This window comes from Dreissena polymorpha, chromosome 3, assembly GCF_020536995.1.
Source record: "Dreissena polymorpha isolate Duluth1 chromosome 3, UMN_Dpol_1.0, whole genome shotgun sequence".
Lineage (NCBI taxonomy): Eukaryota > Metazoa > Mollusca > Bivalvia > Myida > Dreissenidae > Dreissena > Dreissena polymorpha.
Window position 1 is genome coordinate 67415230 of NC_068357.1, and position 27957 is coordinate 67443186.

General features: G+C 35.9%; 1 protein-coding gene across 1 annotated transcript; it reads left to right on the plus strand.

Moving 5' to 3' along the window:
- Nucleotides 1–19143: 19143 nt before the first annotated feature.
- On the plus strand, nucleotides 19144–27922 carry LOC127872306 (F-box only protein 6-like). The gene is made up of 4 exons (XM_052415634.1): nucleotides 19144–19188; nucleotides 21709–21785; nucleotides 25363–25516; nucleotides 27767–27922. Exons 1-4 carry the CDS (start codon nucleotides 19144–19146, stop codon nucleotides 27920–27922), a joined length of 432 nt encoding a protein of 143 aa, XP_052271594.1.
- Nucleotides 27923–27957: the final 35 nt, after the last annotated feature.

The window sequence follows — 27957 nt, forward strand, 5'->3', positions numbered from 1 at the left end:
ATATGTATGCACAATAAATACTAACGCTCTGGCATATTGTGATGGTGATATGATTATATATTGCACAATGAATATGTGATGATGTTCTTGTGATAATATTGAGCCTATAATTAGTTTTTGAATTAAGCTAGCTAATTTCAAATAAGATACAAACACATCCCAATCCTAAAATTATCAGTAAGTTATAGTATTGTTTGCCTCTAGGCGCATAATTAATTGAAGGCCTAGTTTATCTGTTAATCCTCGCCCCATGTGGTGTCCCAGTGGGTACACTGATATTAATACACGATGTATTGGTCCACAATTAAATCTCTTATAAAAACATGTCTCTCGGGTGACTGAAAAATGGCTGTGTAGATACAACAAATACTACTACAACGGAGACTAAGATAACACATGTTACAATTAATTTGTCTTCCTTGCGTTCTTCTTATACGACAAACACTTCTAAAACAAAAAAGCAAAAAGCCGCTACTGCTACTGCTTCGGCTACTCTTACTGCTACTGCTGCCGCTGCCGCTGCCGCTGCCACTGCCACTGCCGCTGCCGCTGCCGCTGCCACTGCCGCTGCCGCTGCCACTGCCGCTGCCACTGCCGCTGCTGCTGCTGCTACTGATAGTGCTACTGCTACTGCCACTGCTACTGCCACTGCTACTGCCACTGCTACTGCCACTGCTACTGCCACTGCCGCTGCCACTGCTGCTGCCACTGCTGCTGCTGCTACTGATAGTGCTACTGCTACTGCTACTGATACTGCTGCTGCTTCTGCTGCTGTTGCTACTGTTACTGCTACTGATACGGCTACTGATACGGCTACTGCTACTGCTACTTCTACTGCTACTTCTACTGCTACTGCTAGTGCTACTGCTACTGCTACTGCTACTGCTACTGATTCTGCTACTGCTACTGCTGCTGCTGCTGCTGCTACTGCTGCTGCTGCTGCTACTGCTACTAATGATAATAATTCTCCTTCTACTTCTCTTTCTACTATTGCTAGCGATGCTTCATAATTTATTTTTAAATGTATCATTTTGTTAAAACAGGAAAGAACTGTTATATATATTTTCTGAAAGGTGTAAAGAATCTAAACTTTTCTGCGATTAAAGTTTTATTTAACTGGATTAGTATAGGCCACATAACAGACGCTATTGTACTGATTTGTACTAAACAACATTTTGTCATAATCAACAGTTTTAACATGCCGCAGTTTCCTTGGAAGTTAACCTTTGATTGGAGTTATGTATAAAACATTAACAAGGTATTTGTTGTCAGTTTGTCCTGTCACAATTATATATTAGTTAAGCCAAACGTGTGATAAAGATCCCTTTTGGGGTGGCGATAAATACTATTTATATTGTTCAACAGTGGGAGACTGAGAACACATATGTAACAATTAATTTGTCTACTTTGCCTGCTTCTTCTTTATATATTTTTCTTGCTAATCGTTTAAGTTTAGTTTTAGTTAAGTAGGTATATCAATTTACATTTTTTGATAGATATTTATTTGGATAGTAATAGTATGTTTTATTTGACTTGACATCATTGAACCGGTTTATTCATTGATAAGATCGGGATCTCCACAGGTGTTTAATCTCGATTGTTAGGTGGGGAGAAGGGTCCGAATGATAATGTTGTCGTCGGCTTACGAATCACATTTCACAAGTTTTAGACAAATATGCATACGTTATAAACCTAATTTAAGTATTACATAGATAATAACTTATCTTTATTTTGATGAACTACGTTTAAGGTATAAAACTATAATTATCTATGTGTTGTGTGCCGCATACATACCATCTTGCTTTTTTAAATTTGATCACAACGGTCCGAAGTCATAAACATTCATTATGCATGGTTGCTAAAGCACAGTGTATACTAACTAACCTATGTTTATTGCTGTTTGCTAGGGTTATTATTAATCTTTTTTATTTTTTTTATTTGGGGAGGGGGGGGGAGGGCTTTTATAGAAGATTTCAACTAGTCCTTCAATTAACGAAAAAAAATATTGGTATAGGAAATATAAAAGAGTAATAGACAGCTTCATTCATGCTGTTCTATTATGGTGTTTTAACGCATATAATTATGTATGGTTGATGAAGCACATTGTATGCTACCGATGTTTATTGTTGTTTGATGATGATGTTAAGTTGGGGTTGCTGTTGTTGTTAATGATGATGATGAGGAGGAGGAGGAAGAAGAAGAAGAAGAAGATGATGATGATGGTGGTGGTGGTAGTAGTGACGACGACGACGATGATGATGATTTTGATTATGATAATGAGATTTGAATTAAATAAATGCGCAAAGAATTTTCTTTTTAGCGGCCAAGTGCAGATATCTGCGCTCGGCCGCTGTAAGGGTTATGTAATATTTGCAATCTACATAGGAGTCAATAGCAGATACCAAGCACCATATACTTATGAGAAACAAAAGCAAAATATTGGCAATCGCTGAAATCTCGAATATGACTTAATCATTTTATTAAATGAAAACCGGTAACTATTTTAAACGGTTATTATATTGCAACAACTTAGCGTTGTTTATCCAAAAGACCATTGTTATTATTACAGGGACGTCAATAGGCCAAACTATTCAGGAAATATGATTTGAGTCGTCAAGGATAGATTTTGAGATCAATGTACGTCCGATGAGATTTAAAGGGAGTTGGAGGCGTAGGGACAGATTCGTTCGAGTACGCGATCATTTGAGAACAAATAATGTTGAAGCTTTATCGGTATTCCGGAAATTTGCGATCGGTACCGATTTTTCCTGGTTCTTTTTTATTGATTCTGATAAGTTAGCGGCCGGCACGGACATGAATATTAACTGACGAAAACCTCTTCGCTACTTTCCGAAAATCTTCGACATGTTGCAAATATCCGTAATATTCCGCATTGTACTCACCAGAAATTGCAACTAGAAAGACTACAATAAATCAATTAGCTACGGCTCGGGCGGGGATTTACCTTTTATCCCTGTAAGGGACCTAATGCCCCAGACTACCGGCTATTTTTTCCGGAATTTGAACTTGATACACTTGATATCCCTGAATTAAATATTTATATCCGCAATTTTGATCTCTAGAGTGCTGACTGTTAGTATTGTATTTTACTGGAATGACTGTCGATTATGTGTTTTTAAGATTAAAACAAGCTTACGAAGAACATTGTGTTTGCTTTTTTGTACGCTTTCTTTTTAAAAATGTATTGTCCGCCACGGACGCAACAATTGACCAAATGTACCAGATTGTGGTCTCTTTAAAGTGCTATGTTTTTACTGCCGTGATATCTTTAACAAACTACACATTATTGATCGTGGACGTTTTATACTCTTATTGAATTTGTTTCCCCAAAATATGCTCTTCTATTAGTAGATGTTTAGGTGACGAGGTTCTAATTATAGATCTTACACGGCCAAGAAACACTAGATAGGTCTTTGCAAAGAGAGCTGTTGGATATCGTGAATGCGTTCAATGTGGCCTGTTTATTTCAGAAAGCTATGTGCAATGTTTTATGGGGATTTCTATCAAATTGCCAATTGCAAAATTTGATTTAATTCATTCGGACCTACAAGCGGGAAACTTCTTCATTAAAATTCAATGGGCTTTTAAGAAGTTCGTTGAAAGGCCAAATTTGACGTTAAACAGCAACGCCGAAAAAATTGCTACTCAGTCTTATTTATCACTTTTTTTGTAAGATTTACCAGTAGACGTTCTTCAGTGAAATTAAGCAAACACACAGTGCCGACAAATATGGAAGGGTATTTAGGTAAAAATTACATCCTTCTTTGTGACTGTGTCATGATTCTTGATGGTACTTTCAATTAGTATGTAGACACCTTTTCATGCTTGATGACACTTACATCTTGCCTGATGTCCAATGTCTATTTACATTCTGCTTAATGGTATCATGCATGTGTACAGATGCAACATTCTTGTTCGTTAATTGCATGCTGCATATGTGTATGTTGGTTTGTGCAGAGAGACTTGTGCAATAGGCGCAGTGCATAATGGAATCAAATATTAATGTGTTTAATAAATTAACGCGATGGTAAGATGTGAGTTTCACCCAAGCACAAAGCAACATACTATCATGCATGATACAATGATGTCAATTGACAGTCATTCCGAAATGCTACGGAGGACTACGGAAATTTACCGCGTATAACGGAAATTTTATGTTATAGGAGAAGTTGCGCACCTTTGTAAGATATTTGCTACTGAACCGAAATTAACCGCGTGTTTGTAGACTTAACTTTTTTTTGGTTAATGACTAACCATAATTTTTGTACAGTAATTTACCTTCAATAACCAAAGAAAGTCTATGGATATATTTCAATATATGCTACTAATGCGTGTATGCAGAGCTCCAGATAAGACGCTTAAAGTCGTAAAAAATTGAATTAAATTTAGTAAAAAAGTAGACTTAAATTCTGTGCGTACGGTTACACATTGGAAAAATAAAATAAGAATTCAAAATGTGTGATCATGCGTAAAACTCAATATCAATGCATATAATGTAAACATTTTATCAATGAGTTCCCACTCGTCTAGGCCCTCATTACAATTATGAAATCAACAGCACTTTAACGTTATTATGAATAACAGACCATCTTTACAACAGTCGAAAAGCCGAACGTTTTCCATTATCTGGTCCTTTTATCGCAAAAAGTCTGCTGTAACCCGGCAATTGTCATGAGCTCTTCTTAGACTATAAACCTAAATGCGGATGTGCCAAAAATTATATTTACCTGAAAAAAAGAATTAATAATAGACTTTAAGGCTGGATTATTATAGAGTGTAAACCAAGATTTTGCTGAAAAAGTTATCTGGAACTTTGCATGTATGTTGAGAGGAAATCGATTACATAATTTCAAATTTACTAGAGTACTTTTATATTGCACCACATAAAATGCTATAAAACTATAATATTGAAGTGCACATATAAACTTTATTATAGATGGGTAGGTATTTCGTGTCAATCTCTTTCACATATGAAAGAGCTGTTGGTCATGCTGCTTTAAGTATTTAGATTATAATTTAGATTAAGCAAAATAAAACACTAGGTATTTGCCAAGAGTCAAATATATACGAGCAGTAAGAGCGTAATCGTGCACAGCGAGACTTACTCATGTAGAATTGAAACTCTTATTGCTTTCTTTCGAAATAATTTCATGTGTCCGATCTAATATGCAATATGCCCGGTGTTTTTTTGCGGATTAATGTTCCGTTTTAGATCTATAATTAACGAATGCCTCAATATTTTCAAAAATTAACATCGGAATAATGTTCACCGACATTTTTTCATACAGATTGGATATAAATATTATAGAGCTTAACAAAAAAATACATTAAGCCCTGTTCTCCCGGCACACGTGCTGGACACACAGGTGGTTAGCGTGTGGCTATGATAATAATTAGTGAAAACATCTTTTTGAATGATAAATAATCATATTAAAACGAAAAATCAAATTTTCTATAAAAAACATCACTATCGTTTTATATATAACAAGGTATCCAACTCGAAATCATCCGAAAACGGGGTGCATCGTTTTGAGCAGCCATTACTAAATTAATTTTGCAGCGATTTTCATGACCCGGTCTTATTCAACGCAGAAATGAATTTCCTTTTAGGAAATGTATATATATTGTTATATTTCTACACATGCTGGGTCAAATTTTAAGAAATAAAGCTATACATAATTCGCTTGACCCAGTTGTGATCGATCAGACCGTATTTATGAATGAAATCTCCAGTTGTAAAGACACAACTCCGCATTGGAGCAATGAAATCACTCTTGTGTTTAAAATGTCAGTTGGTTGAAATGTATGTAAACAAAGGTTTGAAAATGCGCTGGACAGTTAGTTTTGATGCATAATGCTACGGCAAGCACGGTAAGAATGTTTTTTTTTCATACGTTTTATTGAATTATGGTATCGAGGTTCGTGAACTTTGCAGGGAAAATGCCCTTTTCCCCGTGAAGATTTCAGTCATGAATACTGTCTGATCGATCACAACTGGGTCACGCGAGTTGTGTATCGTGTTATTTCTTAAAAGTTGACCCAGTATTTGTAAAAATATTGCAAGACATATACATTTCCAGAAAGAAAATTTATTTCTGCGTTGAATAAGACCAATATCGTGAAAATCGCTGCAAAATTGATGAAGTGATGGCTGTTTAAAACGATGCATCCCGTTTTCGGATGATTTCGAGTTGGATACCTTGTTGAATATATATTTAACTTATTTTTTTTTAAGAAAAGTTGATTTTTCGTTATAATATGATTACTTATCATTCCAAAATATGTTTTCACTAATTAGTATTATAGCCACACGATAACCACCTGTAGCTGGACACTTTTAACAAACACTATACAAATTCAAGTACTTATGCACTTAATTGATTGTAAACAATGACGGTTGAAATCCGTGCGTGGGAATTTTTCTGGTAACCAAGAGCGACGTAAACGTTCATGACAAACCTGTTTATATGACATTTATTTATTGATTTTTTCCAACATGATTGAAAATTATGTTTTATGATATTTTAATACATGTAGATGAAGTAGTTGTTTTCTCAACGAGGAGTACAATAGTTGTACAGTACTAGACACGAGTACTTGTAACTTTCAGGTTTCTCTTTATACCACAGACATTATATAGTCATAAAATGATAAATATGTGTTTATAGAAATTGTAATTATAGCATGGTAAACAGACTAGAGAAATCTGAAAGTTTCACGCACAGGTCTGTGGCAATGGGGGTTTGGGCTACTTTATAAATATGAGGTCGATATGCAATGCACATCGGTAGATTACGTCTACTGTAATTATTTGGATTAGGGAAGGGCCACAATTCCAACACATCAGCCCCGTTATGCTCTGAATAAAATACATGTATAATTTCTTGAGTGCCAATTGCATCTTACAAATATCAAAAACATTCACGGCAGTCAATTCATTGTGTAAACCTACTGGTCTTCATGGCAATAATGAACGTATTTAGTTTAATGGAGATTATATAACGAAGGTAACTAATTCAGCTTATTCAGTTTACTAGTCAAAATGATTCGGATGTTTTCGCTTTTTTTTCCGAAAAGTAATTTATTCAACATACGGAAAATAAACGCGCGCCACCTGTTGTCATAATTTAGTAACTTGCATTCTGCTTACTGCCTGTTGCTAACTGCCGTTGTTAATGACGCTTAGTGACAAAACCGATTATGACTGGTTTCAGGAATAATGAACACACAAACATTGGATAGTCACCAAGCATGTTGAAACAATCATCAAGTAAAACCGATAGAGAACAAGCATGTTGGAACTGTCATGAAGCATGTTAGAATAAACATCACGCATAATGTAAATATTCATCATGAATGATGTAATGTTGCAGCAATCATCAAGTATAAACGAATAGACAACAAGCATGTTGGAATTGTCATAAAGCAAATTAGAATAAGCATCAGTCATAATGTAAATATTCACCACGAATGATGTAACTTTTACCTAAATATCCTTCCATAGACATGTGTTGTTACTAAAATAGACGTAGATATTTGAGCATTGGGAGTGACCTAATCATACTGTGCTTTAGCAGTATTACGGAATACCGTTAGTGCCATCGTGGTTACACATTAAAATCCAGAGGGCGAGAACGCGAGAACGCGATAGTACGATGGCGACAATGTGACAATACGATGATGACAGGGTGACAATACGATGGCGACAATGCAATAGTACGATGGCGACAATGCGAGAACGCGATAATACGATGACGACAATCAGACAGTGCGATGACAACAGTGCGACAATACGATGGCGACAGTGAGATAGTACGATGGCGACAACTCTACAGTTCGATAGTGCGATAATACGATGACGACAGTGCGAAAATACGATGACGACAGTGCGACAATACGATGGCGATAGCCGACAGTGTGATAGTACGATGGTGCCAATGCGATAACGCGATAGTATGATGGCGGCAATTCGAAAATGCGATGGCGACAGTGCGACAATACGATGGCGACAATGCGATAGAACGATGGCGACATTGCAATGATACCACGGCGACAGTACGATATGACTATCGCATTGTCGCTCCCGTACTATCGCACTGCCGCCATTGTATTGTCGCACTGTCGCATTGTCGTCATCGTACTAGCGCGTTTTCGCAATCGTACGAACGCATTGTCGCCATCGTATTGTCGCACTGTCGTCATCGTACTTTCGCGTTCTCGCATTCTCGCCCTCTGGATTTTAATGAGTAACCACGGTGGCCCTTACGGTATTTTGTACAGTAAAGTGCGTAAAATCTGGTTTGGAATAACTATTTATATGCAGAAAACAGATGTTGAAAACCCGACTTTGTTTTATAAGTAGTAGTCTAAATATACAATGAGTTTTCCGAGCATTAAATAAACATATTAAAATAAAATTCATGTTCGTATCGGTTGAAGTTCTTGTTAATAGTAGAAGCAAAGAACACAATAAAACGCTGATTGGGCTTACTAATTTGAGGCAAGAAAAACACATCGCGCTATTATATATAACATATAACGCGCATCCGCAAAGTTCGAGCGCCCGTCTCGGTGCCGTCGTTTCCGGTGAAAGTTTCGCACAGGAGCTACCGAGTTTGGATATGAGACCACGAATCATGGCTTGACTTTATATATCAGTCAGCGTAGAACCTGACCAGACTGCGCGGTTGGACAAGCTAGGATGGACCAACTTTGGCCGCATATGACATAAGACCCATTTTCGCATGACGCGGGTCATCTGACCTTTATAATGTGTATATAGCTTTGAATGGAATTTGCACATAGTTTGTGGCATGGACTTATTGTTATGTTAATGTGTTGCACGCTTTCAAAAGCAGAGGGCATATATAAGATCAATTATACTACGGAGTTCATTTTCTGTTGCAAAATGAAATGCAATAAAGATTGTTACTCAGCGGTGTGTACAGTATGACAGCGTTGTCTGTCTGCGATGCATTTATACTGGTTCTAAGCTGGCATACTCACCAATTGGACTCAACCATCTGCTCGAACAAGAAATGATAAGTTCTGCTAGCATAAACCTTTAATTGTAACTCATTTTAAAAATATTAATGTTATTTATATTATTCAATTTATTATTCAAAATTATAAATATTATTTCCTTTATTGTTGTTTTTCGCATTAAGAAACTTATTCGGCTTACGAAACTGAAAAATCCCATTGGAAAAAAAATCCCATGGGACAAAAAATCCCATGGGTCAAAAAAACCCATGGGATTTAAAAAATCCCATGGGATTTTTTTTTTTTTAAACACGACTAAACGCATTAAAATATCGTAGTTGTTCATCATTTCATAAAATATGATGTTTCTGAAAGTTTCATGAATAAATCTCTCAAAATAAGAAAAAAATCCCATGGGATTTTTTTCTCCCATTTTAAAATGGGATTTTTTTATTACTATATATTTTTATATATAATTGGCAAAAAAACAATATACAGTCCTTAAATAACGTTAAAATACTTGCAAACGCAAATAAAACACGTTTTTTAAAATGTTCAAAATCCCATGGGATTTTTCTCCCATTTGCAAATTATGGGAGAAAAAAAATCCCATGGGAAAAAATCCAATGGGAAAATCGAAAATCCCATGGGAAATGCAAAAATCACATGGGAACCCCAACTTTGCTTATAAATTTCATAGTGAAGAAAACGCGTTTTTTGAGTGAAAATAACCAATTATTAATCAACGATAAGACTTTTATCGCATACTATGTCTCAAAGTAGCAAATCTTTAAGAAAAAGGGTACTTAAGTTTGCGAAATTTCGGTTTCGCAAAGTTTTTCCGGTGGCCGTTATGCCAATTATACACCCGTATCATTCACTTAACATAAATGTAGGTCATCTCCATAAACTGTAGACGTGCAAATCACAATTTTCATGTGTATCGATCCGCATATCTCTCAGTTATGAGCGCTTTCTCTTTGCCATGATTATGTTTACATTGTGACGTTTATGCTAACTCCGGTCAAGGCTAATCTGTGTAAATTGAATTGTAAGCTATGTTCCACAGTAAAATACAAAATTACACATCAATTCATCTTTATTTAACAGGCAGAGCACAACATCATCGTCCTTGCCAGTTTAGGCACGACTAATCTAAACCACTATCTGACACACAAAAAACACAAACAATGCAGCTGAGGTATAAGGCTTTTAACTATACCGACTTTGAAATATAATTAGATCGTCAACTTTTTAAGAACATTGGGTATTTGAACCTGCTATCATACTTACCCTTAATTTATATGAAAACAAATAATTTATATATAAGAAAATGTAGCACATTTGTAAAAACAAACTTTGAAAAAGACAATTTAGGCGTAATATATCAGGAAAGAGTGAAACTCGTTCTGTGTCAATTTATTTTTATCCGTACTGGATACGAAAATGCTATTATACGTTTTTCCCAGTCTTCAAAATGTTCACTAAATCGTTATGGTAGTTAAGAAAAACAAATTCCCAACTACACACTAGGGTTCACATTTTAAATACTGACTTACTTAGCAAAATAACTTTAAACATGCATCTTAAATTAAATATTTAGTTTAGTAGTATTAAGTATATTACCGGTACATTGTATATGTGTCCTGTACAACGTTTGTTCAACTCATGTTTCTGGGATTAAAAATTGCCCCGCTCTTTATGGGTTTCAAATGGTAAAAACACACTTTATATTCCAAACCTGTACAATGTTAATTCTCTGTCGGAGGATAAACTTTTTACATTTTATGGCCGACTAAAAAATGTACTGTTGCAGAGTCTGTAATATTTGTGCAATATTTGTGAAAACTGGCCACGTATAGTTTTTTTAACAAGTGTGTTCATACCATACTGATTGAAGAGGGGGGGGAATAAAGTGGAAGACCTGATGATTTATGTAAACATATCCAGCATGAATTAATTGTACTAATTGTTTTCACTCAGAAATATAACTTAACTCAGCCAAGCGATCCCGGGACAAATTGGCCCGTAGTGTTTTATTAAAATAATATTCATACTTCTTAAACAAATTAAAATAGATAATTTACTGTTTTAACACTCTTATTTATTATTATTATAATAGCTGATGACCATTAATTAAAAGCAAAATTTTTAATCAATGGTTGAATGAGCTTCATGAGCTTTGATTGTTTTAGATGGTAACCCAAGTTAAAAACATGAGTTCCATCTGTGTTTCTCAAGTGCGTTTAGTTGCTTAAGATCAGTTAGACGTAGGAGTTCACAAGTTGTTGTGAGAGAACACTTGGATAACACATTTAGGTTACTTAAATATATATAGAGAATATTATGTGAGTTTGGGTTAAAGATCAAGTTTATCATGCGAGGCTTAGAACCTTAGAAATCTGTTCAATAGTGTCTCTTCCTCTTTAAAACTGTTTATTTCCTCAAAAGATGGCTCGCAGCAACGAAAATTGTGCAATTCCATTGTTAATTCCTTACATTCGATCGTGGCTATCTAAACGCTAGATTAATTTAGATGGAGTCTTCAGGAGCTTGGTTACCTTGAATGTTGATGTTTGGTCGTCGATCTATCAGTGACAGTCACTTTTTTGGAAACGTTTGTTTTACGTTTGAAAAGAAATAGTATTCGACATATATGAAATCACAAACAGGTAAACTAAATAATTTTTCCATCTAACAAGTAGTTTGAATGTTATATAAGTCCCTGAGAAACTGTGTGATCTGGCTAGGTTTGTGTAGGTGTTAATTATTATTAATTATGAATGGTTTACTTTGTATTATTGTGCTCAAGAATGACAAGAAATAAAATTGATCGATTAACTGAAAGACTCCAATACAGCTAGCTTTTCGATGTAACGCTGTAAAGTCGGGTGGTTGTATAGCATAGGTGACAGGAAGCAATTTTCTTTTCACATAAAACATATAGACATGCAAATCAATAAAAAATATTTTTGTGAAACAATAAATGAAATACAATAAGGTATCATCATATTAATTCAATACGGATGCTAACGAGTATTGCGATCTCAAATACTCTTAATTACTTTTTTAAAGGTACCGTAGTGCGCAACTGTAGACAGACAGACAGTTTATTAAAGTCTCATTTCTGCACATACAATTCTATATATGATTAAAACATGTGTCAGTTAATAAAATATAATAAAAGGTAGTTTAGTTAAAATACATTCAATAAAATGTACAAACCACTCAATTTTAATTAGAAGAGTCTATGTACTGATTTATCGTGATATGAATATCATTAAAACATTTTAAAGGGTACAGATAGATACACGTGTAAAAGTAACATACATATAAACAATGTTTACGATGTATTACAATGTCTTTGCAGGCTTTGGCAGTGTATTTTACAAAGGACTCATTAGACATTAACTGACAAAATTGTTCTGAAGTTTCTAACGATAAGAAATCAGGTTCAATATTCATAGCGTTAACAAATATATCTTGGCGAATTCTGCCATGCAAGTTGCAGTGCATTATCACATGTTCTTCATTTTCTATATATATGAGGCAGAGAAAGCAAGTCCGTTCATGTTCGGGTACTCCCTCGTATCTGCCTGTTTTTGTTCTAAGGGGTGCATCCCCGCATCTAAATTAAGCTAGTGCACTTATTCTTACCCTTGACATACTATAACAATAAAATTTAAATAATGTTCAAGATATTGTTAATGGAGTGACGGTCGAAAGGACGGACGAATTGACGGATAGACGAACGAACGAACAGACGAACGAAAGAAGGGACGCACGAACCGAAGAATGAACGAGAAAAGGAACAAACGGACATACGGACAAACGAAGGAACGAACGGACGCACGAAGGAACAAACGTACCCACGAAGGAACGGACGGATGAACGAACGAACAAACGAAGGAACGGGCGGACGGACGAATGAACTCACGGACAAATTGGCGGACGAACGGACGGACGAACGTATGAATGAACGGACGAAGAAAGGGACGAACGAACGGACGGACAAACAAACGGCAGAGCGAAGGAACGAACGGACGGACGCAAGGAGGAACGGGCGAACGAAAGAACGGGCACACAAACGAAGGAACGGGCGGACGAAGGAGCGGACGCGAACGGACGCACGACCGTACGGACCGACGGACGGGCGAACGGACGGACAAAGGGACGAACGGACGGACGAATAAACAGCACAACGAAGGAACGAACGGACGGCCGCACGATGAAACGAACGAACGAACGAATGAACAAACGGAGGAACGGGCGGACGAAGGAGCGGACGAAGGAGCGGACGAACGAACGGACGAACGAACGGACGCACGACCGGACGGACCCACGGACGGGCGAACGAACGAACAAAGAAACGGACGGACGAAGGGACTTACGAACAGACGGACGAAAAAACGTCCGCACGGATGTACAAACGGCAGAACGAAGGAACAAACGGACGAATGAAGGAACGGAAGGACGAACGGAAAGATTAAGCGACAGCAACGAGTATTTATTGATGAATAGAAATCCAACTGGCAGAGGGCGTTGTCTGGGATTCCGCAAGGTTCTATTCTTGGACTGGTTCGCTTCATTATCTTGGTAAAGTATTGTCTTAATGTGAAAAATCCTCTTTCTACCATCATGAGACGATGTGTCGTGTGTAGCACCTGTCGCCCTACTTTGAAGGTCAAGCTAAAGTTTAGTGGTTTAAGGTGGAATTGTCTATAATACAGCTTTAATATTTCTGTCTCAGCCATAACTTTGCCTTTTATTGACGACTTTTGAAATAACTTGGCAAAAAAGTAGAGCATTATAAGATGACATGTTGTATGTAAAAAAGTCCCCCATCCAAAGTTCAAGGTTGCATGTAGAGGTAAAATGTCAAATTTGGCCATGAAACAACATTTAAATTCCTGTCTCTGACATAGCATTGCCATATATATTGATGGATTTGAATTCACTTGTTAAAAATTCAATCTTGTACAAGACCACACATTGTGTGTAAAATTTGTCTGCATTCCTCAAAGGTCAAGGTCAGACTTCTTCACACCTTCCATTTTTATGCTGCACCCTTTTAAGATATGCCCCTCCTTTTTTGTAACTTTCATGTGTTTGTGTTGTAAATACAGACATACCAAACTTGTTTTTATTTGCTATTTTTTATAGATGAATAAAATGCAGTATTACTTGATCAAATCTTTTTAAAAGAACATACCTCTTGGAATATATCACACTAACGAGGGGAAAATAATTGCAAATTAAAGGATTCATGACTGACAATTTAATTTGTTCATGCCCATTAAATACTTATTGTTAACATGCCTATTTGGTGCTTAAAAAGTTGGAATAATAACTTGGTTAATTCAATATTTGTTAAGAATGATAATTTCCCATATTGATTTTTAAGGAGTATGGCTTGCGATAAATATTTCCACATAAAATGTAGCTCAATATTATCGATCAGAGCCCTGTATAGCTAGAATTTTTCCTTAATATTTTACAAAATACATCACCTTGGATTTATTAATTAAGGTAAGTAAGTATAAAAGAGTGAACCATTTTTTTAAATGTTTCTTTGTGTGAATTTGTTATTGCTTTTAGTTTCCTTTAACATTGCAGGTATTTTACAATACGACAGAAAAGCACCCAATCCATTCACACTCTTAAGGTCAGAGTGGGAGGAGTCCAGGCTAAATTACGAGTTAAGATGCGTTTTAGTTATATGTCTTCAGACCATGTTGATGGTGCATATTCTGCATTTGACGAAATTCCAGATGACATTATACTCGAAGTTTTTCTTCGACTTCCTCTCACTGACTTGAAATCATGTTTCAAGGTCTGTAAGAGATTTGCAGCACTTCTTGACACTATGGGTTTTTGGCTGCAGAAATATCTACGTGACTTCAAGTTTTCAAACAATCTATTACATTCATTGAGTGAAGAGGACGATTTCCGAAGGCTGTATATAAAGAAACCATACGAGAGGAACTTGATAAAGAATTGCGATGCATCACAAGTTAATATGTGGGATTTTTCTGTGTTTCACTAGTCTAATTAGTGTGGGTTGGTCAGTGTTAATTCTTTTTTGTCAGAAATGCATGAGACAATAAAAAGTTATAGATCTGCAATATAGATTTTCATTGTTTCAAATTATTATGACCCCATGCATATTATCAGGGCAACAGATACGATTTCATGTCAATTAGTTGTTTCTACAAGATTTTTTGTAACAAGTAGTTTTTTTCCCTCAAAACTATTAGTCAATTAGTTTTTGACAATTTGATAAAAACTTACATATTTTCTCCTCTGCATCCTTGTGGTACTATTATTGTGCTTGACTATTGTGTCCTTTTAAATATTACATGATCCAGCCCTAGCCCATAGTGTTTTATAATAATGGGCGTGCATGCCGATAATGGAAGTTTCCTAGCCTGTCCTCGTTTAGCAGCCGGCCAAACCTGTGTCTATATTAACTTACTACAAAAATTATGGCAGCACTGAAGCTCACAATATACTAATTCAAATCGCTATGCGATACGGAGCAAAACTATACAACGTATACGACTAGGAATCAATTGCAATTCGTTTTCCCATTTTCATAAAAGTGTTATGTACAACTGATTTTTTATTAGCTCACCTGATTGCTCAGGTGAGCTTTTGTGATCGGTCTTTGTCCGTCGTCTACATTTGTTCGTAAACACTCTAGAAGCCACATTTATTGTCCGATCTTCATGAAACTTGTCAGAAGATTTGTCCCAATGAAATCTCGGTCGAGTTCGAAACCAATCTTCATGTAACTTTGTCAAAATGCTTGTCTTAATGATAGGTTGGTTGAGTTCAAAAGTGGTTCCGGTCCGTTGAAAAGCATGACCGTCAGTGGGCGGGGCAGTTTTCCTTATTTGGCTATAGAGAAACCTTGTAAACACTCCAGAAGTCAAAATTTTTGCCCAATCATCATGAAAGTTGGTCAAAAAATTGGTTTTACTGATTTCTCGGACGAGTGCGAAAATGGTCCAGATCGGTGAAAAAACATGGCCGCCAGTGGGCGGGGCATTTTTCTCTATATGTATATAGTGAAAAAATGTGAACACTCTAGAAGTCACATTTTTGGTCCAATTTTCATGAAATTTGGTCAGAACATTTGTTTCCTTAATATGAGAGTTGAGTTCGAAAATGGTTCCGGTCCGTTGAAAAACATGGTTGCCGGGGGGACGGGCAGTTTTCCTTATATTTATTTAGTAAAAAGGCTTGCAAACAATCATGAATTAAGGTCATGTAACATGCGAGACAACTCTTCTAAATATTGCATTTACGTTTACAGTATTAACTCCCCTTTGACTATTAATGTTTTCATAAGAATACAGTGTATTTTCTAGAGGGCACATTTCTTTTCCGATCTTCATTAAAACTTGGTCAGAATCTTTGTCCCAATGATATCTCGGACGAGTTCGAAACTGGGTCATGCCGGGTCAAAAACTAGGTCACTAGGTAAAAAAAAAACTTGTAAACCTTGTAAACACTGTAAAAGTCACATTTCATGCCTAATGTTCATGAAACTTTGTCAAAATGTTTGTCTTAATGATATGTTGGTTGAGTTCAACAGTGAATCTGGTCTGTTGAAAAACATGGCCGCCAGTGGGCGGGTCAGTTTTCCTTATTTGGCTATAGAGATACCTTGTAAACACTCTAGAGGCCACATTTTTTTGTTCGATCTTCATGAAACTTGGTCAGAAGATTTGTCCCAATGATATCTCGATGGAATTGGAAACTGGGTCATGCTGGGTCAAAAACTAGGTCACTAGGTCAAAAAAAAGAAAAACCGTGTAAACACTTTAGAAGTAACATTTCATGCCCAATCTGCATGTAACTTTGTCAAAATGTTTGTCTTAATGATATGTTGAATTCAAAAGTGGTTCTGGTCCGTTGAAAAACATGACCGCCAGTGTGCGGGGCAGTTTTCCTTATTTGGCTATAGAGAAACCTTGTAAACACACTAGAAGTCACAGTTTTTGCCCAATCATCATGAAAGTTGGACAAAACATTGGTTTTTATTGATATCTCGGACGAGTTCGAAAATGGTCCATATCGGTGAAAAACATTGACGCCAGTGGGCGGGTCATTTTTCTCTTTATGTATATAGTGAAAACATGTGTACATTGGCCCAATTTTCATGAAATTTGGTCAGAACATTTGTTTCCTTGATACGAGAGTTGAGTTAAAAATGGTTCCGGTCAGTTGAGTAATATAGCTGCCAGGGGGGGGGGCAGTTTGCTTACATTTATATATTTTAAAAAAGGTTGTTTACACTCTAGAAGTCACATTTTTTGCCGAATCATCATGAAACATGGTGAAATGATTGGTTTTATATATATCGCAGATGAGTTTTCGCAAATGGTCCCGATCGGTCAAAAAACATGGCCGCCAGGGTGGGGGGGGGGCAGTTTTCCTTATGTGACTAGAGAGAAACCTTGTGATCGAACACTATAGAAGTCTCATTTTTTGCCTAATCATCGTGAAACTTAGTCATACATGGGTTTTATTGATTTCTCGGACAAGTTGGAAAATGGCTCAGATCGGTGAAACACACTATTTAGCTCACCTGATTGCTCAGGTGAGGTTTTAGAATTAGTCTTTGTCCGCCGTCCGTTCGTCCACATTTGGTTTGAAATCACTCTAGCATCCACACTTCTCAAGCATTCTTTATGAAAGTTGCTGAAAGATCTCAGTAAAGTTTGATAATGAGCTAAATCACATAATTAATGCTATAATTATTGCCCTTAGATTGTCCAAATTTTCATAATATTATACAAAATCCTTGTAAACACTCTAGAGGTCACAATTTTGTTTCAGATTTTATGAATCTTGGTCAAACTATTAATTTTTGTAAGCAAAGTTTGATGTTTGGTAAGGGGGGTCAACTCAAAATATAGGTCACTAGGTAAAATCATACAAAATCAAAAACACTCCATACGCCAGAGTTTTGGTTCAATAATGATGAAACTTGACCAGGATGTTTGTCTGGACAATATCTAGGTCAAGTTTGACGTTTGATAAAGATTAAATGAATCGACTCCTCTCAGGTGACCGAACTAGGGCCATCTTGGCTTTCTTGTTTCATTTAGTTTTATGTCCTATATTACAAATCGTTAAAACGATAAAATGATCCTTATATGTTGCCCTGTATTATGTCTTAATATTCCTATATTATGTCCAACTGTATGCACATATAGGTATATCCTGAAGCTTGTGTTTTTAACTACTCTTTAATTATTGGTTGATCTCACTCAAAATTTCACAGTTGAATGACCTTAATGTTTAGATGATTTGAAAGAAAGGAATTCTCGCTGCAATAAGTTGAGAAGAATTATGACCATCTGTCTAATTTTTTTTCTGCATTAGAATATACAGTTCCCGTTTAATATTTTTACAACACTTAAACTTCTGGGTGAATCTTGCTCATACATACACAGTTTAATCACTTGAATGTGTATACGATACGTAAAGAAAGGAATTTAATTGCAAACAGTTTTGGCTGATAGATGAATCTTTGTCTTTTTGTCCACTTTAAGATATGCACTGGATTTGACAGTGTCTAAACATGTGATGTTATGTCATCAGTGTCAGAAAAGGAATTATGTTAACACTTACGTACATTTTATTGTGGACATAATAACCACTATGTCAAGGCTACCTTTTCATAACATAACATTTGGTATTCACTCATAAAATGAAATCAAAATGTAAAATACTGAGCATCCAAGCACTGTTCAGACATTAACAGAATTTTCTGAAAACACATTTCTTCAATAGCTTTATCAATTTAAGATTTACGTTTGATGTTTCTTAACCCTTTACCTCTTAGATACGTATTCTTACGCATTTTTAGTCCCTAAGAAAGTTGAATTTAGTTAAAGACCTTTCTTTATGTATTTAAGTTTTTTAGGCTTCATCTCCAAACCTTCGATACTGATTAGCAGCAAACAGCAAAAAACCTGAAGAGATTGCGAGTTACTCGCAGGCTGTTCTGGTTTTATGCTGTTTACACATAGCCATCATTTAGCTTATAAGTGGGAAAGGGCTTAACAACTTTGCCATCAGGTCCCTGAGCAAAAATCAAATAATGAAGTCTTTTTTTTTTCAGATATGAAGCATTGGAAGGTGACAAAGTCAGGGGGAGATGGTTGGCAGGTAGAAAAAGAACCTCATGGTTCTCATCCACTGTCCCAATTTTTCTCGAACAGGTTTGATTTTATTTTCAATTTAAAGTAACATAAATACTAAAAATTAACGAAATTTTGCAAAATATTTGGCAAAAAAAAGTTAAACCATAAAAAATCAGTGTTCCTTATAGGTATACCAAAATTTCAACGTTAGATGTGGTATGGTAACATAGATTTAATGAGATACAAAATGCTTGTTTTTATTTTTGTGTGACAATATATTCCATTTTAATTTCGCGCAACAATAAACAAACATTTACGAGCTAAAGCGAGACTGGCTTCGGGCAGCGTCTGATGAACGATGTAGTCATGAGAACTACATCGTGCATCGGAAGCTGGCCGAAGCCAATCTCGTGTTCACTCGTTAATGTTCGGATATTGTAACCGGAAATTCACATAGAATATATTGTGACACAAACAATAAATACAAGCATTTTTTATCGTGTTAAATCTACGTTACCAGAACACATGTAGCTTTTAAATTTTAGCTATTGCTGTATGGAATATTGATTTTGTATGTGTTAACTTTATTTTTCGAAATATTGTACGAAATATTTGTTGACTTTCAGTGTTTATTAGATTTTAAATTTTGCAAATTCATACGCATACCTTGTTATCCCCCGCCATAGGCGGAGGGATATTGTTTTTGCGTTGTCCGTCCGTCCGTCTTTTCGTCCGCCGTCCGGCACTTTTGTGTACGGAGCCATATCTTGGAAGTGCTTTGGCGGATTTTATTGAAACTTGGTATGAGTATATATATGGATAAGAGGATGATGCACGCCAAATGGCATTGAACACCATCTGTTAATAACGGAGTTATGGTCCTTTGTATCTTGGATAAATGCTTTTTAATTTAAGCTTAGAGCTTTATCTCCATTAACACATGAGCCAGAACCATAAAACTTGCCATAGTTGTTCTCAGTCATCTAGGGTGCTTCACATTCAACACCCATAATCCTAGGGGCTAAGGTCAAGGTCACACATTGAGGTCAAAGGTCACACATTTGATGAATTATTCATTATTTAGTCATTCCTTTACTATGCATCAAGGGATTCTGTAATAACTGTCCACAATTGTTCTCCATTATCTAGCTGAGTGTCAAATATAAGATCCAGGTTGCTAGGATCATGGTCAGTCACACACAAAGGTCAAACTCACACATTTTGATTTAATATGCCTTATTTGTTAAGGATTCTACCATACTAAATTGTTTAAAGTTGTTATTTTCCCAAATACTAAAGATACACACATGTTGTTCCCATGTTCACCAACCATTCTTAATTTTTTGTACATTAAGACTAATTACTCCCCGCCCTGCTTAAGGCTGAGGGATATAGAATTGGCGTTGTCCGTCAGTCTGTCCATCTGTCACATTTTTGATATTGGCGGAGGGATATCAATTCAACAAATTTGCTGGTTATTGTAAGAAAGTAAGGAATTTCATGGTATGCTTCTATTACAAAACATATTTCTTGTCAATGGTTTCAAGAACTTTATAAACATTGAACATTGAAGAAAAAGCTTCTGAAACATGTGGTCATTTTGGTAAAATTCATATGGTCTTTTTTATAAATTAAATACAAAAATTTTATTCTCACATTAAAGAATAAAAACAAAAAGCTTGTGAAATCATTAATCCTTTTCTATTCTATTGTGTTGTTTCAATTTTACAAACTATTTGTGAACTTTGACGTAGTTCTTACGCGTTTGCCTTTTTCTTAGCAACCGGTACATGTTTACCATGTATTCGGTTTTAAGAAAGAAATTAAATGCAAAAAAGTGCCACTTTCAGAGCATGGTATTAAAAACCATTTTCAGGCCAGACCATAGCCCCAGTTTTTGTACCATAAATAAACTCTGTATGTCCGTCACATTTTACGCCACACATCAATGTGAGGATGTCTGTTTTTTAAATGTGTCCCATTAATTTTTCTATGCTTTCATTTTTTAGAAGACCTCAAGATTATTTATGCGCCAAGACCACAGTATGTATGCCATACACGACCAGTACTTGTCCAAGAGAGGTCAAGAACACAATTATGTGTAAAAAAAAACAAAACATTAGGTCTTTTTATCTGCCACAAAAGACCTGAATTTTTGTCCATCAACTGTCATGGTTAAAATCAATATAAATTTAGCTTCTTTACATTATTCTTTGTTGGATTGTAATACAACTTTACATAGGTTATGCCAATGGCTGTTTTGTTCATGTATTATTAACTATTAAGTTACTGGTCAATTTGATATAGATTAAATCAGAACACAAAAGAAAACACATTCATACAAATAATTCAAACTATGCATTTGAACCTTGCTCTGTTAAAAACGTGTATTACATGATCAGCCTGTGCAAACTGCATAGTTTAATTTGGGACAATACTTTACGCAGAAGCTTTAAACCTGTTTCCCAGAAAGCGGCTCATTTGTATTTCAGATGGTCCAGTTGGGTGCTGGGCCACATTATATGGGTGCTGCCATAAATACCAGATTATAGATTTACTTGAAGAAGGCTGCAGTGAACATGTCCTTGACGTTGTGAGGCCCAGCATTCGAGTATCAGAGTGGTAAGCAAGGTGTACTGACCTCTCACAAAAAACAGGGTCAAGGTCACAGATTACTTAAATTAGAAAAAAATGTTTCAAGGCAATAACTTGAATCCAGATGGAGGGATTGCATTGACATTGTGTGTATAGGTACATTTCACACAAACCTTAGCTAAGATTGCTTTTTTTATTAAGTAAATTAATAAGTTTTATCTGGACAACCAGTTGCTGTTTTTGGAATATCCATGTTTTTTGTGTAGCTTGCATGAGAACAAAAAGCTCAGTTTGAGCTAGTATGGTAGTCTGTGTCCAGCGTTGTTGGTCATGGGTGGCTTACTTTTAGCTTGTTACCAATTTAGAGGCCACATTTTCACCCAATCTTGATGAAACTATATCTCCTGAAAAAACTAGATCACCAGGTGAAATCTTTTACTCATCCTTGAAATCACATTTATGCTCAATCATGTTGAAAATTTTGTCAGAATGTATATCTCGACAATATCTAGTATTAATCTAGGTCATAGGCATTCTTAAACTAGTTCACCAGGTCAAAGCTTAGAAAAGCCTTGTTACCACTCTAGAAGCTACAGCTATGGCTCAATCTTAATAAAACTTAGTAGGTTATCGGGTCAAATCTTTAAAAAATATCAATGTTTTCACTTTAGAAACCATGTTTATGACTCAATTTTGATGAACTTTGGTATGAATGTTTTTCTTGACAATATCTTTGCTTATTTCCAAACTGGGTCACATGCTTTCAAAGTCTAGGTCACCAAGTCAAATCTTAGAACAAACTTTGTTTTTATTAAAGAAGCAACATTTTGGACTCATTTTTGATTCAGCTTATACAGAATGTTTATCTTTTAAATATCTAGACCAAGTTTGAATCTGGGGAACATGAGTCAAGACTCAGTCACCTGTTCAAAACTTCTGAAAACCTTGTTACAATTTTAGAAGCCACATTTTTAACTCACCTGAGCACAACGTGATCATGGTGAGCTTTTGTGATCCCCTTTTGTCTGTCGTGCGTCGTGCGCCGTCAACATTTGCCTTGTTAACTCTCTAGAGGCCACATTTATTGTCCAATCTTCATGAAATTTGGTTAGAAGATTGGTCTCAACGATATCTTGGATGAGTTTGAAAATGGTTACGTTTGCTTGAAAAACATGGCTGCCAAGGGGCGGGGCATTTTTCCTTATATGGCTTTATATTGCTATAGTAATATCTTGTTAACACTCTAGAGACCACATATTTATTGTCCAATCTTCATGAAACTTGGTCAGAAGATTCATCCCAATAATATCTTGGACGAGTTCGAAAATGATATTGGTTGGTTGAAAAACATGGCCGCCAGGGGGCGGGGCATTTTTCCTTATATGGCTATGGTAAAATCTTGTTAACACTCTAGAGGCCACATTTATTTTCCGATCTTCAGGAAACTTGCTAAGAAGATTTGTCCCAATGATATCTTGGATGAGTTCAAAAATGGTAACCTTTGCTCGAAAAACATGGCTGCCAAGGGGCAGGGCATTTTTCCTTATATTGCTATATATGGCTGTAGTAAAATCTTGTAAACACTCTAGAGGCCACATTTATTGTCCAATCTTCATGAAATATGGTCAGAAGATTTGTATTATCGATATTTTGGATGAGTTCGAAAATGGTTACGTTTGCTTGAAAAACATGGCTGCCAAGGGGCGGGGCATTTTTCCTTATATGGCTATTTAAGGCTATAGTAAAATCTTTTTAACACTCTAGAGACCACATTTATAGTCCGATCTTTATGAAACTCGGTCAGAAGATTCATCCCAATAATATCTTGGACGATTCCAAAAATGATGCCGTTTGGTTGAATAACATGGCCACTACGGCGACGGCGCATTTTTCCTTATATGGCTATAGTAAAACCTTGCTAACACTCTAGAGGTCACATTTATTTTCCGATCATCATGAAAGATGGTCAGAAGATTTGTGCCAATGATATCTTTCGATGAGTTCGAAAATGGTTTTGGTTGCTTTAAAAACATGGCCACCACGGGGGCGGGGCATTTATCTTATATGGCTATAAATGTGGCTCATGAAAACCTTGTTAACACTCTAGAGGCCACATTTATTGTCCAATCTTCATGAAATTTGGTCAGAAGATTGGTCTCAATGATATCTTGGATGAGATCGAAAATAATTATGTTTGCTTGAAAAACATAGCTTCCAAGGGGCGGCTTTAGTAAAATCTTGTTAACACTCTAGAGGCCACATTTACGGTCCGATCTTCATGAAACTTGGTCAGATAATTCATCCTGATAATATCTTGGACGAGTTCTAAAATGATGCCGGTTGGTTGAAAAACATGGCTGCCAGGGGGCAGGGCATTTTTCCTTATATGGCTATAGTTAAACCTTGTTAACACTCTAGAGGCCACATTTATTTTCCTAACTTCATGAAACTTGGTCAGAAGATTTGTCCCAATAATATCTTGTTATCTCAGGTGAGCAACTTTGGGCCGTTCAGGCCCTTCTGTTTTATGAATCAATTTTGTTTACAAAAAGACATCTTAACAATATCAAGGCCAAGATCAAAACTGGATCATGTGCATCCACAAACTAGGTAACCAGGTAAAATGATAGAAAAATCATATAACTACTCTATAATCTCTCAATTTTTATAGAACATGGTTAGAATTTATCTTGTGAATATAAATGCCTCGTTTGAATATGGTCATATGTGGTAAAAGCTCACCAGGTCAAGTTTATGACAATTTTTATTTCTTGAACTCATGTAAGTGCTCTTATATTATTATGGCCATCTTGTTTCAGTTTTATTAGACTGAAAAAGGTGTGGAACTACTGAGATCATTTCTACTTGCAATTTCAATATCATTATTTGACAACTGTACAAAACTGTTTTGACTGACATATGTAAAACTGATACTTTTTCAAACACTGTTAACTTCTTAGAGAAATTTAATTATTAATGTGTTATGAACTTCTCTTGCTTTGGTGAGGATATTAATATTCTTGAAAAAAATTTCAACAACTATTTGATATTATTATTACTCACATTCAAAGCTATATCTCATGGCCCTTTTGGCTGCGGCGGCAAATATTTGTGTTAGCCCTACAAACACTGTTGCTATGGGCAACAGCATGCAGATTTGTGAGGCCTGGGATAATTAGTGGCGCTGTCAAAGCTGTAACTGTATCAGCATATTACCAGTGACAGTATTGTGAACTATTTTAATGATGGTTTTAATTGGAGCTACTGGTGTGATAAAGCAGAGGAAGAGGATGATTTTATCAACTGCAGTTGATTGATAACTGAGATTGCGCTGTGCATAATATACTTTGTATACACAGTTAGTCAGGATATTATATCTAATTTTAGGCCTGCATGAGAGGCATTACTTTCTTGGACAATCATGGACAGTCTGGGACATATGGAATGTTTGTTAACTCACAATATCTATTATAAAAATTAGAATTCGAGACTGTATCCACATTTGTTTCTTGTTTTATGTTTAATTAATCCTATCATCCTATGAATTAACCTGTAACCATTTTGTACATGCAATTTGGTAACATCATGAACATCCTATATCTAGGTATGCAGCAAGGTTTGATTGCGCAGCCAAATATGTCCTGAAAGTAGCCTTGCGTAAAGACAATAAGAAGGAGTTGTTTTGGAAGCAGAGAATACCAGAAAACTGCTTATATGTTGCCAAAGAAATTCTTTCAGCAGGTCGAGACTGGTTCAAAGTAAGTTGCAGTAACTCACCGCCTGTTCTTTGTTAATAATGTACATGTATTGTTGTTTAATGGGCTTTAAAAGTATAGGTTTGATAAACTTTCATCTGACACAAATTTACATATATCCAACCTTCATTATATATTTTACCAAATTTGCAATAAAATCAGCTTGTACATTGACAACATCCTGGGACGGGTTTATTGTCCTTATCAAGTTAAATGACTTTAGGAAAAGCTTGTGAACATTTAACATTTAATGGCCATTTTTATAGTATGGCTTTAGATAAGGTTTGTGAACAACAAATATTTGTCCAAAGAGCATGAAACGTAGTTGAGGCATTTGTTGTAATGTTAATAAATGTATGCCCCCCCCCCCCTTCAAGGAAGATGGGGTATATTGTTTTGCTGGATGTTGGTCGGTAGGTCGGTCTGTCTGTCAGCAGACCAGTTAGTTTCCGATCAATAAATTGTAAACGGATTGACCAATAGGCTTGATACTTCCCATATGCATTCGCCTTTTCCAGTAGATGACCCCTATCACTAGGTCAAAGGTCAAGGTCACTGTCACACTAAGAGTGAAAATTGTTTCCGATCAATAACTTGAGAACAGATTGACCAATTGGCTTGATATGACCAATTGGCTTGATACTTTCCATATGCATTGGACTTTACCAGTATATGACCCCTATTGAAATTGGGGTAACTTGGTTTAAGTCACTGTCAGACTAAGAGTAAGAATTGTTTCCGATCAATAACTTGTGAACGGAGGGACCAATTGGCTTGATATTTCCCATGTGTTTTGGCTTTTGCCAGTAGATGGCCCCTATTGAAATTGGGGTCAAAGGTCAAGGTCACTGTCACAATAAATTCCGATCAATAACTCGTCAACGAATTGACCGATTGGCTTGGTACTTTACATGTATTTTTTCTTGGACAGTAGATCACCCCTAGTTATAATACTATAATATTCTCAACCTATTTACTTTAAGGATGATTTAACAGAAGTGCATAACTCTGCGTCAACTAAAAACTTATTTAAGTGGCTAAGTCACACTTATATTATAAGATTAACTCTTATGGTCAGTTTTGTTGCAAAAAATCCTGTGTCACGGCCCTGTTTGGGCAAGCATTTGTCTCCAACCGCGGAGCTCTTGTTTCAGAAGAGTTTAAAAGGGATTCCATTCATAAAAAATTTATTGCTGCCAGGTGTCTTAGCAGTTTTCCTTGTATGGCTTAAGAAAATTACATGAACGATCTAGTAGTCACATGTTATGCCAAAGACACATAAAACTTGGCAAATATATATTTCTCAGAAATATCTCAATAGATGTGAGAGATTGTTACATTTAGAAATAAACATTGCAACCAGGGAGTGGGCTAGTTTACCTATATGGCTTTAGAATGAGCTTGCAATGGCTGATTTTGTGGACAATGATCATGAAACTAAATAATAACATTTGTCATTGAAGATATCTGAACAGAGTTAGAAACTGATTCAGCTGCATTGAAAACCAGCTCAACAGAAGTTAGAGCTGTTCAACATCAGGCTTTTTTGAAATATTTAAATAGATTTTGAGCGAAAGCACTGTAACGTTTACAAATATATCAAATCTTTGTTTGAACAGTTATCTCAATGTAAACTTAGCTGATTTCAAAACTGTATCACCTTGGGTTGCAAACATGGTCACTAGGTCAAGGTAAAAACAAAAACACTGGAAAACACTTCAATACCCAAACAACATGAAATTTGATCAGATTATTTGTCTCAATGATATCCTGTGTAAATTGGGGAAGGATTGCACACTGTTAAAACATGCCCACCATATAGAAAATCGTATTTACATTGTTATGACAATTTTAAACCAATGTTATGCTGAATTCTGAAGTAAAGCTGATGGAGTAATGAAACTTTACATTTATATAAATCAGCATGTACACTTTCGCTACTTGGTATTTTGGTGCATTTATTTCAACAGGAGCAGAATTCTAAGACAAAAGAGGAATGTGGCTTTACAATAAATTATTTGTATTGTCCTTCAGACACAGGTATGTTTTTATATAGGCATTTTCGACCACTGCAATTGGTATGAAGCTAAAATGAACGAGTGGTCTGAGTTTGATACTTGCCAAAAATATTAGTAACAAGTAGTTAGCTGCCGTATGGGGAATTCTACACAATCCTAATGCTTTCTATTACATTTTTTATTACATATTTGTTTCATAATTGAAATATTGTTATATATTGTTGTTGTTTTTCAGGCTGAGCACGTTTTTAAAGATTACCCAGCAGGTGTGCGATACATTGGCTTCTTTCACAAGGGGAAGGACAGGCAGTTCTGGGCAGGCCACTTTGGAGCCAAGTTAACATTTGGTTCAGTTGTCATTGACTTCATTTATACAGCATTGACAGAATGACAGAGCACGATACTCAGTCCAACACTCTCATGGCT

Bases quoted from the DNA above. Each gene is read 5' to 3' on its own strand.
- LOC127872306 (XM_052415634.1), top strand. From the start codon at position 19,144: ATGAAGCATTGGAAGGTGACAAAGTCAGGGGGAGATGGTTGGCAG. The intron at 19,189-21,708 runs GTAGAAAAAGAA...CATAAATACCAG, and splicing joins CAGGGGGAGATGGTTGGCAG to ATTATAGATTTACTTGAAGA. The intron at 21,786-25,362 runs GTAAGCAAGGTG...TCCTATATCTAG, and splicing joins AGCATTCGAGTATCAGAGTG to GTATGCAGCAAGGTTTGATT.